The sequence below is a fragment of the Dendrobium catenatum genome, unplaced genomic scaffold (genome assembly GCF_001605985.2).
Source record: "Dendrobium catenatum unplaced genomic scaffold, ASM160598v2 fragScaff_scaffold_325, whole genome shotgun sequence".
Lineage (NCBI taxonomy): Eukaryota > Viridiplantae > Streptophyta > Magnoliopsida > Asparagales > Orchidaceae > Dendrobium > Dendrobium catenatum.
This window is the reverse complement of record NW_021318787.1, coordinates 1912428-1931833: the sequence shown is the minus strand read 5'-3', so window position 1 is coordinate 1931833 and position 19406 is coordinate 1912428. Positions and strand designations below refer to the sequence as shown.

The window sequence follows — 19406 nt, the reverse complement described above, 5'->3', positions numbered from 1 at the left end:
CGAGCTTAGCTCGAGTTCGGTTCATTTAAGCTTATCGAGCCTAATAATGAGCTGCTCATTTAACGTGCTTGAGCCTATTAGAGCTTGAGCCTATTAACAAAATAATTTTTTTTTTAACAAATGAGCTTCTTGGCGACCTATTCGCCTTGCCTGGGCTTGCCGAGCTGTGCCATGCCTCTTAAAAAACCCGACCCGAACCATCCGCCTCCGCCAGCTTTTAAATTGACTCTTAGGCTTCGTTTGAGACTGCTTTTTTACTGCTTTCTAAAACGGTGTTTTAATTCAAAAATAAAAAAATTTGTGCTAAAACTCCATTTTAGAAAGCCATAAAAAACCGTCTTAAACGAATCCTTAATATATTTCATTATACAGAGCAAAACCAAAAAGGCTTGCACGGTGTGGGACTAGATGAGTGGAAATCGAAGCAGGGTCTGACATGCTGAGAAGAGAGAGGCATGAGAAGAAGAGAGAGGCATAATTATATATTATTCAATGAAAAAATAATTATTTAATTATGTAAAATAATATTTATTTATTTATTTATAAATTATTAAATTAATCAAATTAATTTAACAATATTTATTTTTAAAAAATTATTTATTTTAAGCTAATTCGAGATGAACATGAACCTTAATCTAGCTTCTTAATGACCTTGTTCACAAGATTTAAATAATATTATTCGTAAACATAAATGAATCAAATGACAAGCTGTTCAAACTCGCTTATTTAGCTATTGAGAATTTATTAAAAGTGTTCACGCTCGTTCATTTAACTTATCAAATGAACATAAATGAGTTCTTATCGAGCCAAGCCATGAGCAGCTCGTCGAACGCTCAGTTCATTTGCAACCCTAGTCAGGTGGATGAGTAGCATTACTGTTAGAGTCAAGATACAAAATGAGCATATACGTGAAAAGGTTGGAGTAGCTTCATTAGTAGAAAAGATAAGAGAGAGTCGCATTAGAGGGTTTGGTCACATAAAACAGTGGCCTTCCGTTGACACGATTAGGAAAGTAGATGCATTTAATTTGGTTTATATTAAGAAAGATAGAGGTAGACCTAAATAAATTTGATTAGAAAATATTAGAAATAACCTTTCTTTTTTAGATTTAAATGAGAATTTGATGCTTAACCAGACATATGGAGAAAAAATATTCATGTAGCCGACCCCACGTACGTAGTGGGATAAAGACTTGATATTGTTGTTGTAAATATCTTAAAGTCTTTAAAATTATAAAAATAATTTTAATTTTCTTTCAAAAAAGAACTTTCAAGTTAATAAATTTTATTAAAATATGCTCATTTTTTAAAAAGTCATATTATAAATACCAAATGTAATCCTCGAATTTCCTCATCTTGTCAAAATCTTTACTAAAAAAGTTACAATGTTAACCACTATGTAAACAAGAGCCCTAAATTAACAGAAAATTTAATTATTAATTTGCTATTTCATTTTTCATCAAAATTATTAATTTTCCACAAATAACAAATAAATAAATAAAACTTAGTCAAATTTGATTTTAATTTTCTGTAAGAAAAAAAGTTTCAAAATTTTAAATTTATTAAAAATGCAGTAATTTTTGTAAAACTTTTCTTCCAAAGTCCTGTTGTCAATTTCAAAATTTCTCAGTGCTGAAAAATATTTACTAAAAAATTGGCTATATTAGATATATAGGAATACACTAAAAATAATTTATGTTAGCTATCTATTTAAACAACATTTTCAAATTGACAGAAAAATAATAAAGATGGGCAGAAAAAAATAAATGCAAACCCGCAAAAAAACCCAGAAATCGTTAGAAAAGATTGATCTTCAATGAAAAAATCTAAAACCATTTGCGTTTAAAAACGCATCCTTTACACGTGTATGATCCTTTAAAATTTAGGCCTCGTTTGGTGGGAGACTCCCACCGACTTTTTTTTCGATTTTAAACGGAGGTGTTAGAACGGAGAAGTAGATTTTTTATCCTTCTCAAATCGGCGAAAAAAGGGCGGTGTGGCAAACGATAGTTTTAAAACGCCGCCTAAACAAACTGTTAAATTATAAAATTTTCACCGATCCAAACTGAAAACGGCGAAATTACGGTAAATCAAACGGGCCCTTAATGTTTATTAACGTTTATTTTCCTAATTCGTTTTTCAATGGCGATCCTTTTAAAAATTTAGCCTTAATAAACATGCATTTATACACATTGACGACTGCCATTCCAAATTTATAAAAATCCATTATGTATCCTCGTTGATTTGGCCTTCTTAGATCATCTCAAACTGAACTGCAAGTGGTGGTATGTCATCCGCATTCGCTTCATTCGAATGCTAAATAGCAAATCAAAATTCAGTAGATATTGGCGTCACACTGTTCATCTACGTCAATTTTATGTGTTACAGGACTTGCCGAGTAAGTGCGCAAAAAATGAGAAAGATGATTACCTTCGCAGCGAGATGAGAAGCATGTGAAAGAGGAGAAAGAAATGGAGTTTGATTGAAAATGAATTACTGCTTTTTGGAGTCATAAAATGATTTTTTCAGTTGGAGATGCCCTTACACTTGGAGGACGATACTCTTTTTTTGTAAAGTAGAATGTCATATTATTTGTAGGCATTAGTCCTCATGTGGTGCCTAATATATAGGGGTGATCCCTAGTTTTTTCTCATGAGAAAGTTTGAGTTTGTTCATAGCATGATAAAGGAGGGATTGGGTTGTTCCTATTATATGTTCATATAACCATAAGAGCTATTATTTAATTTATACAGACTGAATATGGAATCTATATCCCACTTGTGAGTTATTAGACCATTAATTTTATATCATGTTTTAAATTTTCTTATTTTTCAATTGTCGAAGGCGCGCCCTTTTTTTCTGTTAAAGTGAGAGAATTTTTAAGGGGTGAGTAAGGATCTCCTAGGATCGAATTAGGCCCCACTCGTAGCTCTCGATTAGAAAGAATGTCAAATGAAATAAACCTTTTTGAGGGCTCGCCTGTTAAGTCCAAGAGACAGTGCCAGGAACTCGTTGGGATGGTTTCGTAGCTCTAAGAATGACTCTAAGGATAAAATGCCAAATTGAAATTTTGGAAAAGACTATAAGAGAAAGAGGAGGGCTTCTTGAATCATCCTAAAACGTGATAAATGTCCAGAACCGTGTAAGATGATGATGATGATGTAAATGAAGTGTGTGTACAAATTTTTTTTAACATTTTGTATTATTTTCATACATGAAAGAAGATGTGTGTGCACATACACTATGCATATCCTTTTGTTCAAGGGACTAGTATTTTCACTTGCATGCATGCTCAACATTGTTATGCATTCATTGATGCATATTTTATATATGTTTTTTCCTTGAAGTAAAATTCTTGCCCTTGGTTAAGTGTAAAAGGCCACTTTGCTAAGTGCAAGCTTCCCATCTACCTAAGTGCCTTAGACCTAAAAAAGGGAGTAGTCTTTTGATTTTCAAACCTTATCCTAAGTCTTGATTACCCTTATCTCAAGCTTAAGTTAGCCTATCATTTTCTTATCTAACTAAATTTCACTTAAAAAAAAAAAATTCACCACTATGGATCTAAGTTATTAATATGTCAACTTTCTAGTTTAGGGTTGGTTGACTACAAACTTAAGAGTTTGTTCATTAGATATTAGGTCGAGCTTACTTGACAGTTTAGTTTTTTGTCATATTAGATGATTATGATGATTCATGATGGCGGTAACAAATGAAAAGAAATAAGAAAATGATTTCTCATTAAAAAAAAGGAGTTTACTCAATTTTGAAGCTTGAATTCATTTGATCGTTGAACTCTTTCTTTTATTGCTTCAATTACATTGACGTATTTCTTAGTGAGTTTTAACTTTAGAGGAGTCGGAAATAGAGTGACAAGTTCCTCGTGTGTCTGCAAAATTCTAAGGGCAAGTTCCATGTTAGCAATGAGGACTTGCCTCTCCATGTTCATAGGTCCTTCTCTCCCCTTCTACTTTGCTTCCCATAGAGCCTTGCTTCTAATATATGCAATCAATCATTGGTCATTGCACCTAAAAGAATATTGGATTTAATTTTGTTCATGAGTAACACTCAATCTTATTCGGGTCTATTTTACTCAAATCCAAATTAACTAAGTACCAAAATATAAAAGAAAATATTATGTCTACTTTACCCTATCATTCCTAAGGCCTAAAAATACAAGATTTGATGAAGAGATGTAATCTCAACTCACAAGATAACTCTCTAAAGTTTAGACAAAATAAAGAGATTTTTTTTAATAGTTAAATATAGTTTCAAATCATAGTTCTATCACTAGCAATCAGATATAAATATATTAGATTTATAATTGGAGTTCATCTTATTTGAATATTTTCCCTCCCCTACAAATGACAAAAATCTTAATTTTCATTTTTTTCTATAATTATTTGTTGACTCTTATCAGGACAGAATGGAGAAAAAAAAATTCATACAGTCAATCCCACATAGTTAGATAAAAGCTTATTATTATTATTATTATTGTTGTCTACAACTATTTGTGTATAGAATAATTTAATAATTTGATAGTATATTTGTGTATAGAAAATGTCTCCAACTTATTATTCTATGTTCTCTTTCAGTCATAAATCGAACTTCTGAAACAGATAATATCACAATAACATTAATATTAACAGTTAATTAACAACAGCAAGTTGCTTAATAAAGACATGAATCATAATCACCAAAGATACTATACATGCAAATGAAGGAAAGAAATTCCCACCCTCAATTTATTTTAATGAAATATATACGTAAACTATCAACTATGGCACAAATATATCTATTGAACTTTTCAATAGTATGTTTGGCTTATCATCTTCCATTTGTGTACCTTTGCTTCAGTACTCATACCTTCCACTTGTGTCAGCAGATGAACTGCTATGAATGCTGAATCATTTCATCAAATCCAGGAAAAAAATAATGTGTTCAACGATCACTTTGATCTCTTGCGGTTAACATGTCGGCAAACGATGGTGGATCTGGATTTTGCCTGCTGATTTCCCTTCCTGATGCAGTTTCTTCATCTGATGAAGCTTCTATTTCTTCCTCAGATTCAAAATTTTCGATTGTGTGATTGGAGATGCTTGAAGGGGTTTGTGATCCACTAATAGCAGCATTGGTCATGACATCCATTTGTTCTTCCTTCGCTTCGCCGGTCTTGTTTGCATCTGGGTGCACCATTTGATCATAGAGTTTGGCCAAGAAGGCGAGTTTTTGCCAAAAGGATTCCTCAGGAACCCAACTTTGCAGGAATTCTCTGTGTTTGTAGAGAAAATGTGTCAAATAAAGAACTAGGCATGCCATGGATGCAACTCCAGTAATAAGAAACAGGCCCCAGAAGCTACGAAATGAAAGGCTGCTTGTGTCAGTCTCTTCTTGGGTTGGGCAGCTCCTATTGCCATATAAATTATTCTCAATATCTCCCATCTTTTTGCTTTCCAGTAATCTAAGGATCCCACTTGAAACCTCTGAAACTAATGGAGAGTTCTTGGGAAACACCTGTAAATATGGAAATTAAAAAATTAAAAGGTTGCTGCTAAAACGACTAGCTTTTGATTCTTGCAGTATTGCTCATATTGAAAGAATGTCAGTAAAATAAGATTTTGTGTAACTGAGAATCACTTGAAATTGAAATGAATAAGTTCTGGCACACAAATTCTTCAAGTTGCTGTAGCACACTAACTCTTTGAAGAGAAAGGCTTTACATTTACAAAGTTCAGTATGCTCAGCAATGCTGATGCAAAACTATGTTACGAGGAAAATATATATGTATGCTGAGGCAAAGGATCTGAAGCACGGAAGAGAAAAATAATGAAATCAGGGAAAGTTTTGAGAAATTAAGACATGCAGCGAACGGAGTGAGCCAACTACTTGAGACTGTTAAAAACTGTTCCAAAAATCCAGTTACATGCAACTAGATCGCAATTAGCTTTAAAAGCTTAAAGTTTTTACTCAAAGATTTAGAGCGCAATTACTGACAGAAATTATTTATACATTTTCATAAAAAAAAGGATAAAAATTATCCCTTAATTATATGTGGGGGACCAAAATAGTCCCCAACTCTATTGAAAGACCAATTCCATCCCTCAACTGATTAGAAAGAGGCATTTTTGGTCTTAACATCAAATTTTGGTGTTAATGGTGTTAAATCAAGGGATATTTTAGTCATTTTTTAATTAAATTATTTATTAAATACAATTTTCAAGTAATAATATTTAAAAACTTATTAAATATTTCTTTTAAAAAAATTATTAGTAATTCTAGTTTATAATGATCCTAAATTAAAACAAAAATTATTAATAATTTTTTCTATTAAAGAAATATTTTATATTTTTAGAAAAATTATTATTACTTGAAAATTATATTTAATAAATAATTTAATTAAAAAATTCAGATGTTATGACCTAAAAGATCGATTTTTAAGGAGTTGAGACACCAAATTGGTCCCTCACAAAGAGTTGAGGGACTATTTTGATCCTTTTTATCTTCTCATAAATATATATGAATTAAGGCCATAAAAAAGGAATAAAAAAATAAAAAATAAAAAAAATTAGAAAAGGCCACAAAACAGAATATTTGAAGCAAACATTAAAACGAATGAGTCTTTCATTTCAACTAGTCAAAATCACATTTAGATTTTCCTCTTTAAATGATTTAAAATATAGCAATACTTCATGACTTTAAAAGAGAAAAAACATAAACAATACAGTTATTCATAAATTTGTTGGACATTATCATATCTAAGTTGTGCATGCAAGGTTAAAGAGAGTGATACTTACAAAACCAAACCCATCAGTCTTATAAGTAGGTCCAATCATGGTGTACTTTCCACAATACTTATTGAGGAAGATCTTGAGGTAAGGTATCTCATCCACTATGGCTGCAACAGTTCCATTAGCCAAAGCATCATGATACTCATCTGGAGAGTTGTAAGCAATGAGCTTGGATTCTTTGAAATTCAACCGCTTTAACAAAGATGGCATGAAAGAATCGTTTAAGTATCCAACATGGTTTCCATTTTTTATGAGTTCATTCAGGTTTGTCACAGTTGGCTGAAGTTGCTGCACTGTAAGCATCGAGCTTAAACTTGCCGTGTAGCTGGATTGCAGTACAAGAACCACAAAAAGCCACACTATTACCACAATCCGTGATAAGTTGCTCAGCACCTTCTCCTTGTGTGCGAAGACCAGAGTAGAGAAGGAAAAGTATAAAACAGTGCCAAGCTGCTCTGTAGGTTCTCCTCTGAAGTCCTTGTTGATCCGGTGTTCTATAACCCAAACAACAAATCCTGTAAAGATGAAAAAGACTCCACTTGCTATCCAAAGATCAGTGGTCAATGGGTCTAGGAAGGCCCATGCATCCTTTTTGCTGTTGTCATTGATTGGAACAAGCATTGACACCCCTGACTCCGTATAGGGCAATGTAAAATCAACGTATAAGGATCGATTGGCTATAATTGTCACATCTCCCACCACAGCATCGTATTTCTGGTACCAATTTATCAAAGAAAAAGTAGAGTGAGAAAGTTAAAATAGATATAGTTAGCTGCAAGTTCCAAGGTCTGGAGTGTCATTCTAACATGGAATTTTGAGTCAGATATTCTCAATGATCGATGGTAAAATGTTGCAAAGTTATCAAAAGAATAGTAATGAGTGTTTGGCCAGACCGGTAGAAATGATGCAGACTATTATGTGTAATCACCAGCTGAAATACACATGATTTGAAACATTGAAGATATTCCCAAACATAGATACAGTTGGCCACATTTTACAATATCTTGAGTTGCATTGCCAAGCATGGAATTCCAGTACATACTCTTAAACAGGGACGATATTGCTGTAAAATTGCCAAATGAATATTAAATTAAGTGTTTGGCCTGACTATAAGGATGAGAATGACCGTGACTTGAGCTGAAAATAAAGAGAATGCTGATGCACGCTATGGTTGGGCATGATAGCCACAAGACACTATAATAGACTTTTGTCTGGAAATGATTAACTAAAACCACTATCCATTTTTTACAAAAAAAAATTGTTCGTTTCCTACACTTCAGAGTCTCCTTAGATGGTTTGTTCATATAAAATGTCGGCCTCCCGATTACCCGGTTAGGAAAGTAGAGGTATTAGATTTGACTTATGTTAATAAAACTAGAGACAGACCTAAAAAGATTTGGTTAGAAAATATTAGAAATAATCTTTCTTTATTAGATTTAAACGAGAATTTGACTTTTAACAAGACACAATGGAGAAGAAGGGTTCATGTAGCCGACCCCATATAGTGGGGCAAAGTCTTGATATTGTTGTTGTTGTTTCCTACACTTCTGAATATAAGGTATACTCAAGCTAGGAGAAGCTTGGACCAAGAGAAGCACAATAGCGTAGGTTTAGGGCATCAGGAAGAATAATTGAAAGTTTTTTTTTTTTTATAGAATAATTGAAAGTTGAAACTGATAAATACTTTAAGGAAAAATATATCATCTGAATAGCAAGACAGCACTCAATAACTTCAAACAAAAATAGAGTTAAAAGTAATGATTTTGGAGTTTTTTTCCCCCCTTTATTTATCTCCAATTATGTTTATATAAGCTTATAATTTACGTTGAGAACCATAGGGCCTCTTTAGCTAAAAATAGAACGGATTAAAGTTACATTTTAGGTGTTTAGGTTGTTGAAAGTAGCTGCATTTGCTTTGCACGAATCACTTTTAGGCTACTTTCTACACAACACATTTCCAAGTCAATGAAAATCTATTTGGTCAAACCAAATAAGCCCCAACAGACATTTAAAATGAAAAATTACTCGGCTATGTTAGAAGATGTCAATGCTGCGTAACAAAGATATAAGGAGCGAGTATGAATGTGATTAATAATTGTCCTAAATTCAAATAGAACAGTTAAATTTGTACTAGTTATTAGAAATTTTAGTTTGAATTGTTTTCAATTGATAGTTAGATATAATGAATCATTTCAATTCAGAATAAAATAAATTTTGAACGATTAAAATTTTCTCTTTGTGAAATTTCAAGAATCTTTATAATAAATACATTCCTATCCTAGGAAAGAATTAATGTGGTACAATATACATAGAATCTAAAATTATTTTTAGATTAATGGATCATCGAAAGGACTCTAATTCCGGAATTAGGGGCTCATTTTGAAGGATGCAAGATCCTGCTGTTATTTGACATCTTTCCATCTATGGCTCAGCTTTTTCTACCTTTTTACAATATATTTTCAGCATGAACTCTGAAAACCTAAATAAAAAATCCTTAACTCTATAAAAAAAAATTAGATAGACACCATGTTAAGTCAACTATTTGATTCATAGTTGTGTTCTTTAGTCAAACATTCAAATAATCATCACTAACAGAGTACAATAGTGAATTACCAAATTTCATATTTGGAGAAAGCTCCTCAAATTGATACAAATTTATTTGTGCGCCTAACATTTTATTAGACTGAGGTCAATGAGTTTAATTTAGAAAAAAAAATCATATTTTTTGCAACATTAATGGTGCATCATTCATTGTTTTCTTATACTTGACATATATTTAAATAATCATAAATTTAATAAAATTTTATTTATAGATATTTATTGTTTGGTAGAACATAATCAATGGTGGTGATTTTAACTATAGAATCTCCGAGATCAAAATCCAATCTGTAGGAAAATTGATATTTCCTTCAAGCTGGATCAAGCCTACTAGTGGACTTAATGAGAGAGAAAGAGAGTTTCTTCATTAATAAACTATTACTTAATCAGTCAGTATGGTTGTTAAAAACAAAATTAGGTTTGTTTTAAGTAATTCAAATGTGTTAACGTAGCAAACTAAATGGATCTAGTCCAATTATGTGTCCAACCTACAAGGCTGTCAGCTATGTTTCCATCTTAAAAAGCAATCAAGCAACACAATTTACTGAGTTCGAATGACCCAAATAGGATCTTCTATTTTCCTATTATTATAGGCACACCTTGGACAATTGATAGGAAGAGCCTTAAATGCGCTGTTGTCAACACAAGGAAAATGCTTTTTGAATACAACAACAACAACAACATAAAGCCTTTGTCCCATTATATGGGGTCGGCTACATGAATCCTTTTTTCTCTATCGTGTCCTATTAAAAGTCAAATTCTCATTTAAATCTAATAAAGAAAGGTCATTTCTAATATTTTCTAACCAAGTCTTTTTAGGTCTACCTCTACCTTTTTTAACATAAGTCAAATCTAATACCTCTACTTTCCTAACCGGGACATCGGAAGGCCACCGTTTTATGTGACCAAACCATTTAAGGTGACTCTCTCTAAGGAAAATACTTTTTGAATAAGTTAACAAAATTCTTAAGAAAGCATGCACCTTCATATTGTATAGCAAAATCAGTTTAGGCTCAGTTGATCAAGTCGATTTGACACAACGGGACAAACCACTATTGATTTGGGTTAATTTACATAGGTTAGGTCAGCTGAGCCTACAATTTATTGTATTAAGTCATTTGTGCTGACTTGCCCAAGAGTAATTGCCAAATACAAATAGCTCAAGAAGCAATTAAGAACCCGCAAAGAGGATCTAAGTTGTCCTCTACTTCCCAATCAACGGTGCTAGGATTCGAGTACTCATTCAATGGTATTAAGCTGCAAGTAGTAAGTCTATAGTACCCAATAGATACAACAAGGTGACCAATACACAGAAGTCATACCCAACTATGATGTCCAACTAAAACATAATCATCTAGAAGCATGGTTGTGAAAATTGGACTGAACATTGAACCTGATGAAATAAGAAGTTCAAGGTTCAATGATTTAATCATGATTAAACTGGATGATGTAATAAATATTAAAATTATTTAATTATTATCTAAATGAAATAATAATGATATGATAATCATGAACAAATATAAATGTGTGACTAAAAATTTAATATATATACATACATAAACAATAGTTTCTATAATTTTATATTTAAATACATTCATTTTTTAAATTTTATTCACATTTAATATAACTTTAATTAACATATAAATTATAAATTTAATATAAATTATTATTAATTTATGTTATATACTTAAACATAATTATATATGTATGTTATCATTACTAAATAGATAAAAATTATTTTTTGTAGTGTATGTACAAATAAATAAATAAATAATTATTAACTACAAAAATAAATATTATTCATATTACAAAAAAATTAATTAAAAAACGTGTTTGAAAATTTATACTATGTATGTTGTGAGCTTCATAACATCAACTCATCTATTTAGTCCTACATTACTTGGAAACTTTCTCTTGTGTAAGAACTCACATGGAGTTGTGGGACCATGTGAAATTTTGAACTCGTGAATAAGCTCGATGAAAATAATTAATATTTGACTATAAAATTAATAAATATAAATAATCATTACCTTTGTTACATAGACAATTGCTTTTATTATAAATGTGTTTGTTCATAGATATGTTCATGAACGTGTTTGTTTGATAGTTAAAAAAATTAGTTAAATATGTTCGCGAACAAGCTCGATAAACACTAAACGAACGAACATGAACTGAACATGAACCGAACATGAACACTCCTTAAATTAATGAATCAAACATGAACACAAATGCTAAAGCTCGAACAAACATGAACCAAACATGAACAAGCTGGTATTAAATGAACACAAACATGAACACTCACATACTCGGCTCGGCTCGGTTCATTTGCAGCCCTAGTGGTTTGATGCATAAGCGGTTTTCAAGAAGGACCGAACCAACCTTATGACTGATTCACAGTTGAACCAGTCAGACCGACTGGTCCGATCTAATTTTTAAAAACTTGTCTAGAAGGGAACCCACCTTCTAATAGGCATCAATCATATTCAAGCAAGGCTACAACCTACACATCTAACTAAAAAGACATCCAACAACTAAAACAGTATTGAGGCCTGTATAGCCAAAAGCTTATAGAATTGACATCGACTCGAGCATATAAATATAGGGTTGATTGTGCAACATGGAGAGGTTTCCCAAATTTTTTCTTGGATCTTTTTCTTGAATTTTTTCCCAACCTCAATTCTTTCAAATTTCTCTTTCTTTTATAATCCCGTGGTTCACCCTTCCATGAAAAAGTTCATCTTGTCTTGTACTCAATTCAATGAAAGATCAAGTGAGACTCTTAATCCGCACACTCATTTTAAGATTCTTGAACTCAATCTCTCTTTTTTAGCTCCTTGACTCTAGTAGGTCTGAGCATGATTGGGCTAATTTCCACTAGATAAATATAGTTTCAACAATTACGAACATGGCATTAGTTACAAGAAAGCTAATGGAAAATTTATGTTGTAAAATTTGCCACCAAGGCCAGTGCAAATATCATACCGATTATGCATTCTGTGTTCATACTGAGGAATAGGCAAGGAGTAATGATTGATGATATCTAAAAGAACTTGCACTGGATTCAAGAAATTGTTGCGTTTTAACTGAATTCAAATGTACTAAACGATTTTTTAAACAACCAAATCAGGAAGGGGTTTATTTAATGATTTCATTGTAACTATTTATACTTATCATATAAGCACAATTCAGCAATGGCATTAGAATTTCAAGACAGGTGAAGAGAGTGGTCAGTTCAAGTCAAGAAAACCAACCTGAAGATAAACCTGGTAAACAAGTTCATCATAGGTCCCATTCATATTTCCATCCTTATCTTCAAAAAATTCATATTCATACGGAGCATAAGAGAGATTCTGCATTACAGCTTCAAATACATCTATGCAGTACCCCTTGGGAACTTGTTTTTTAGAATGGGGATCCACATCAACACGAATAAATTCAGGAAAACCTGGCTTCACAGGAACACCAATTGTGAGATTCTTCCCTGCTGTAGGCCACTCCCATCCTTTCGGCACCCGCTCTGGTTCACCAGGCCAAATGACAGCATCAAGCTTATCTTTGGAATTTTTCCAGCCTGAGATATTATGAGGAGCCCAAAACCCAACTCTCACCATACCATTCTTCACCACATTAACTATCTCAAAAAGCTGCGACTCCAACTGGCCATCAATTAAATGAAACTTCCCCGCCATACCGTCGAATTCAGTACTTTGTATGGACTGAAGAAGCTTTGGTCCAACTGATGATGAACCTATGCTTGCTATATCATTTGAACTCTTGGAAATATCTGCCACTTGGAATGTCAAATTATTCATCCCAACCTTCTCTGCTGCCAGAGCTAATGACCATACAGTGTCATATGCCCACAAGCCAAAAACTATGGGTTCAGTAATTATGGCATGAGGATTTTCTTGATGGAATATCTTCCTCCATCTCTTATTAAAATCGCGAAGCTTACTGGTCATATTAACAAATGGCCTCACACCCAAAACTCCTTGCATGGCATTAGCTGCAGGTGAACCCATCAGATTCACTATATCAGTCAAACCATATGTTGTAATCCACACATATCCTTCTTTCAACATTCCCTCCTCCTTGGCGATTGTAAAAAGTTTCAAGCCAAGATCACATGTCATGTGCACAACAAATACCCTTGTTTGCATTTCCTTGAGCCTACTAAGCTCTTTCAGAATTTGACTCTTAGTGGCTGATGGAGGAATACTGCTTCTGTATGGGACTCTCACATCAATAAGTTGAAATTCATTTATTAGGAAAGGCATAATTCCATTGCCATACTCATCATCGACGTACACTGGAACCACTTCCCTCCAATTAAATTCTTGAATAATAGAAGCTATAACCTTTGCTTGAGTGGAGTCATTATAGGCAGTTCTCATGAAGTAGGGGCTTTGTGTAGATGAAAGGGAAGGGCTTTTTGCTGAAAATGAAATTATAGGAACATGTGCCCTGTCCCCAAGCTCCATTACAAAACTTGCTTGTGATGATTTTTGTGGACCGAGTATAGCCTTCACTTGAACATTGTTCAATAGATCGATCGCTGCAATGCATGGAGATTGCATTATGTTCACATAAAAAAGCTGATCAAAAAGACAAAATGAAGGCTAAAATCCAATAGTTCGAAAGGGAATTATCTGGTGATGTAAATAAACTCAGTTGAGTTGAGCACTACTTTATCCAGTCTAGTTCTTCTTTTTTTTTATGTATCGAGCTAGAACAAGATCTGAATTTCAAAATCTTACTCAAGTTTTTTATTAATTTTCTTATTGACTGTAAGCTATAATCGATCAATAATCAAACCTAACTAACTACATGAAAGATGTTAATAATTAAATAAATAGCCAAAAATAATAATTTAAATAAAAAGCCATATTACTAATAATAAATATATTCATTAATATAGACAAATAATTCTCAATAGTATTCTAATGCTTTATAAAAATAAAATTAGATTTTTAATCTATCTAACTACAAGGTCAGAAGGTTCTCCTTGGTTGATTTGGAGAGATTGGTAAGTTTTAATGGTCCCCTAAATCCTTAAGAACTTCTATAAGTTATCTTGGGTGCATCACAACTTATATTACACCCTCAATTGTTATGTAAGATTTTGTAAGCTCTAATAAGCAGCACTAGTATAAGTTATATCTTACGATATTCAGCAGCTACTATCTTTGCTTTAGAGGCACTTTCTCTGTTGTACTTGTTGGCTCAAGAAAAATGCCGCGAAGGCATGAATCCCGTTGCCAAGTTACTTACAATTAGAATTCTTCTTACAATGGCAGTTACTTTTCAGTGGAAAATATTGCAATTAGCTGTGTCTAATGCTTTCCTACATGGCTCCTTTCATGGCATGGTTTGCATGGCTCAAACACCCAGCTTCCAAGATCCTCAACATTTAGATTATGCTTGTCTTTTGAAGAAATCAATTTATGGATTAAAACAATCTCTAAGGCATTGGTTTGCCACTTTTTCACTCATTTGCTCAAGTTTGGGTCTCAATCCAGCACTGTTGACCCCTGCATGTTATTTTATCACCAAGGTAGCACTTCTCTTGATATTTTAATATATGTTTGTTGCAGGCTAGAATATTCGCGGCGGTAGAGTGAGTGAAGTTTTCGTCTTAGCGATGCACAGATATACAACACACAAACAAAGAGAGAGATAAAATACACGATCTTTTTACGTGTAAAGCCCAAAGAGGGAAAAACCACGGGGACTCACCCAGGTGAAAAGATTCCACTAAATTTGAGTGAATTACAAAGGTTGACCCGTCCCTTGACTTATAGGTGATCAAATTGCAGTAGTTTGGAGAGTAAGGCAAATGTCTAACAACGGTCAAACGAAAGTTCGACGACGTCCGTGCAGAAGTTCAGCTGGCCAGGAATGATCCGACAAAGGTCGGGCAGAAGTATGGCGACACTTGGCGGCCATGTGGAAGTCCGGAGGCGGTCAACAGTGATCAGATGAAGGTTGGGCTGAAGTTCGGAGGCGGTCAACGGCTGGGTGGAAGTTCGACGGCGGCCGACGGTGGGGCGATGATCCGACGAAGGTCAGGCTAAAGTCGACGGCAGCAGTCTGTAGCAAGGCGGCGGTTCGACGATGGTCGGGCTGAAGTCCGATGGCGGTCAGCAGTCGGCGGTCGGCGATCGGGCAGTGGTCCAACGATGATCAGGCTGAAGTCCGGCTGCGGTCGACCGCCGGGTGGAAGTCCAGCGGTGGTCGGCGACCACGCGGTGGTCCGAAGAAGGTCAAGTTAAAGTTTGGTGGCAGTTGGCAATCGGGTGGAAGTCAAGCGGCGGTCGGCGGCCGGGTGGAAGTTCGGCGGTAGTTGGCAGCCGGGCAATGGTCCAATGACGATCGGGCTGAAGTTCGGAGACGATTAGCGAACAGGTGGAAATCCAGTGGCGGTCAACAGCCAGGGGCTGAAGTCCAGCAACGGTCGTTGGCCGGGTAGAATTCTGGCGGCAGTCAGTGGCAGGGAGGTGGTCCAACGACAGTCGGGCTGAAGTCCGACGACGGTCGGCGGTCGGGTGGAAGTCCGGCGGCAATCGGCGTCCGGGCGGTGGTGTTAGAGCTCTTGAGGTTTCAAAGCTCTCTCCAATCTCTCGCCAAAGGTCCCCCTTATATATAGAGTGTGGGTCTATTTATAGATTTTCATGATTGGCTCACCCCGTAAATATAGGAAGATTCGGGGCAAGTTCGGAGTGCTCCATCGAATGACTCGTATTAATTCCCCTGATTATAGAGAGTTTTTTAATTGTTTAGGTGCCTTGATGATGTAGAAATCCAGCGATCTTGGGCTCGTTGGATTCATCTCGTCGAGCCACTCGATTTGACTATAAACATGTAATATTTTGATATCATTTTGTTATCCATTTAATACTTTGAATCTTCCAAATAAGCTTTGAGTCTTCGATTTGGAGCCCTTTGGTTAAGTTTACTGAAATCGGAGTTCATATGATCACGAATTTGATTTTAAAAGTTTCCAACTTAAATATGCCTCGAGATTTGTGCATGATCAAGACCATTTTTACGAAATCGCTATCAATCAAGTGGTTTCATGAGCTAGAGAAGACCCTCAACTTGAGGAGGGATGACAAGCAACACTAATATGAATTATATCTTATCAGCAGCCACTATCTTTAGTTTATAGGCACTTTCTCTACCGTACTCACAACTCCTTTCTGCCGAATTGCATCATTGCCATTGATGTATAATGGACTACATCTAACAGTTTATTAGTTTGATATATACATACATACATACATAGTCATTGTAACTGCATTGACGAGTGATTTGGAAAAATAATGTAACTCTCAGTTACAACAAACAGCTATTGCAATATGTTTCTATTCCTTGCATTTAATTGTTTTTAAGTGTTATGCAGATTGCAGCTTTTTCAGTTCAACAAGCTAAAAGTCTAACAAATATGATTTAAAATTTTGGGTGGTCTTATAAAAGTAAAGAGAAAAACTTTAGTGTTAGACATGCAAGTCCCTCAGCTGATTAAATCCCAAAACCCCTCAACTACTTAAATGCTAAAAATTTATATACTTGCAGTTGCAGATGCAACGCAATAAAACTACCAAACTGTTGGAAATTTAATAAAAGCAAAACACATATTGGCTAAGATCTTATAATGATTGATATTTTGAGTAAAAATCTAGAATTTTATTAATTTTGTAAATAATCAAACTTTATAGAGGTGTTTACGAAATTGTTTCAGTTTTTTTTTTTTTTTTAGTGGAATTTTTACTCAGTCAAGAATGGGGCTTCGGCGTCGGTTTCCTTAAAACTGAAAACAAGAATAAAAAATGGAAAGGAACGAAACCTCGTATTATAAAATTTACCTGCGGAGGCGGCGCCGAAAGCATCGCCGCCGGAATCTCGGATGTGAAGAGAGATTCTGGTGGAGTAACCGGAGTTCACCGCATAGAAATCGTCGACCGCCATTCTCATACAGCTCAAGCTTATGTTTCCTATCCATGAACCTAAATCTAAAATCACTCCCGCATCAAATTGTATTCTTCCATTAGCCCCTCCTCCGCCCCCTCCCTGAGTTCTTGCACTCGAGACGAACGAAAAGAAGAAAACAAAGTAAAAGAGATTGAGCTGGGGATTTCTCCCTCTCCTTTTCATCTTAAAAAGAGGGGAGATTGAGACGATGAGAGATATAGTACAGTAAAAGTCTTTTTCACGAGAATCAAGGATTTGCACTTCGAACTTTATGAAGAAAGATGTGATCTGCGCTGTGTAACATTAATGGCTGCTGAGGTTTGAATCTCAATAGGTCCAAGACTCCAAGTACACGCTTTGCGCTGTCTGTAAATTCAAAGAAAAGAAAAATAGAAGCAATCGAATCGGTCAACAACTTCTGCGAGGAGTTGAACCGGATGCGATCTTCAGTCCCGCACCTCACATACAGTTATCAAATATCTGGTTAAAAACAATTTTGAAGTGTTTGGATCTTAAAAACTATTTGACATGATAAACACTAAGTTTTATTAACTTCATAGACTTTTCTATATGAATTTGTATGATTTAGCTTCATTTGAGATAGCTTTTTTTTTTTTTAAATCGTAATTATAATTTTTATTTTATCACTATTTTTTATTACGTTTTAAAAAAATGTGTATTAAAAAATTGTTTTCTACAGCAGATTTAAAAAATTATTTTTTCCATAAGAGATTTAAAGACGTGTAAGAAAATCTTTCCAAATGAAACCTTAATATTTAAATGCAGAAAGCATAATGAGTAGTGTTTATGTGTTCCAAATTTTTATTTGGCATTTTAGCTTAGGTATTGGCTAAAACTTTCAACCAAATGGTACTCGAAAAAAATAAGTTGGAATTATTCCAAAAATTGACTTAAGCCATTAGTTATCCAAGTGATTTAGGCCTAAATTAAATCTCTATTTTTGTAAGATATTATTTTGTCTTGTATTATAAAAGATGGATTTCTTTTTAACTTTACTTGTTTTAATTTAGTAGATGATATATATTGTATCTCAATACATTATAGAACTCATACAACTTAAGTGATGTCTTGATAGACTTATATTCAAATAACTTAATTGACCACTTTTGATATGCTTAAGAAATAGATAGTCATATAATCTATAAAAGTTAATGGGTATGCCCACCGAAGAAATTTTCCAACACTCTTCTAACTAGGCCACATATTTTTAACAACATAGCAAGTAAAAATTTATTGGTTTTATGTAACAACGTGTTGCCTATTTGACAATTTAGTTGATTGAATTTTAAAATGTTATTTAATCATACCCACCACCTTCTTTAAAGTAGATGATCCACTCCTCCCCCAGTTGACTATAAATATGTTAGACGACCAATGCATACTGCCATCAAGATAAAAGTCAAACATTTCTCTTCCAATAGAATAAGAAGATGAGCTCTCACAAAGAAGACATCGTCAACGCCTCTCTTATATGGATAGGAAGTTATGTGACTCAAAGCTAGTTGTTTTGTATTTTTAGTGGGTTATTTATGGCTACTTTGTTAACTTGTTGTGCTACATACTCGTCATCTTTACCACCCACATACAAGCTATAATCTACCAATTCACATACATGATGGTCTAGAATATATAGGTAAGTCGTCCACCATATATGATTGCAGGTAGTGGCGGGTCGACATAATGCCTTAATTTGATGTCCACCTACTGATAATAAGTCCACCTTCTAACAACATCTTCTCTTAGTGTTGAGATGAAAAAAGCTTAATGTGGCCACCTTTCTAGCTACTCCCTATATTACAAGTCAATATATGAGTAAGGTAAGTTAAGACATGTCAGAATTCCATAGAGCATCACCAAGTGTGACTAACTTGATGAGGCTGTCTAAACATTATTATCATGCTTATGTCATCTCAATATTTAGGTTAAACCCCCCTTGGTCTAAAAATTCCATTAACATGAGTTGTTAATGTCAACTATATGGGAATATTAGGAAAGTTATATCAACTTCCACATGTCATTAGTTATCAATGCA

The 19406-nt window shown here is 34.1% G+C and overlaps 1 protein-coding gene across 1 annotated transcript; it reads right to left on the bottom strand.

Annotated features, from left to right (window-relative positions):
* Nucleotides 1–4601: 4601 nt before the first annotated feature.
* LOC110095217 (glutamate receptor 2.9) lies at nt 4602–17845 on the bottom strand. The gene is made up of 4 exons (XM_020820660.2): nt 17248–17845; nt 12634–13937; nt 6791–7498; nt 4602–5510 (listed from the first exon to the last, which is right to left on the bottom strand). The coding sequence occupies exons 1-4, from the start codon at nt 17534–17536 to the stop codon at nt 4938–4940; spliced, it is 2874 nt and encodes a 957-aa protein (XP_020676319.1). The 5' UTR covers nt 17537–17845; the 3' UTR covers nt 4602–4937.
* Nucleotides 17846–19406: the final 1561 nt, after the last annotated feature.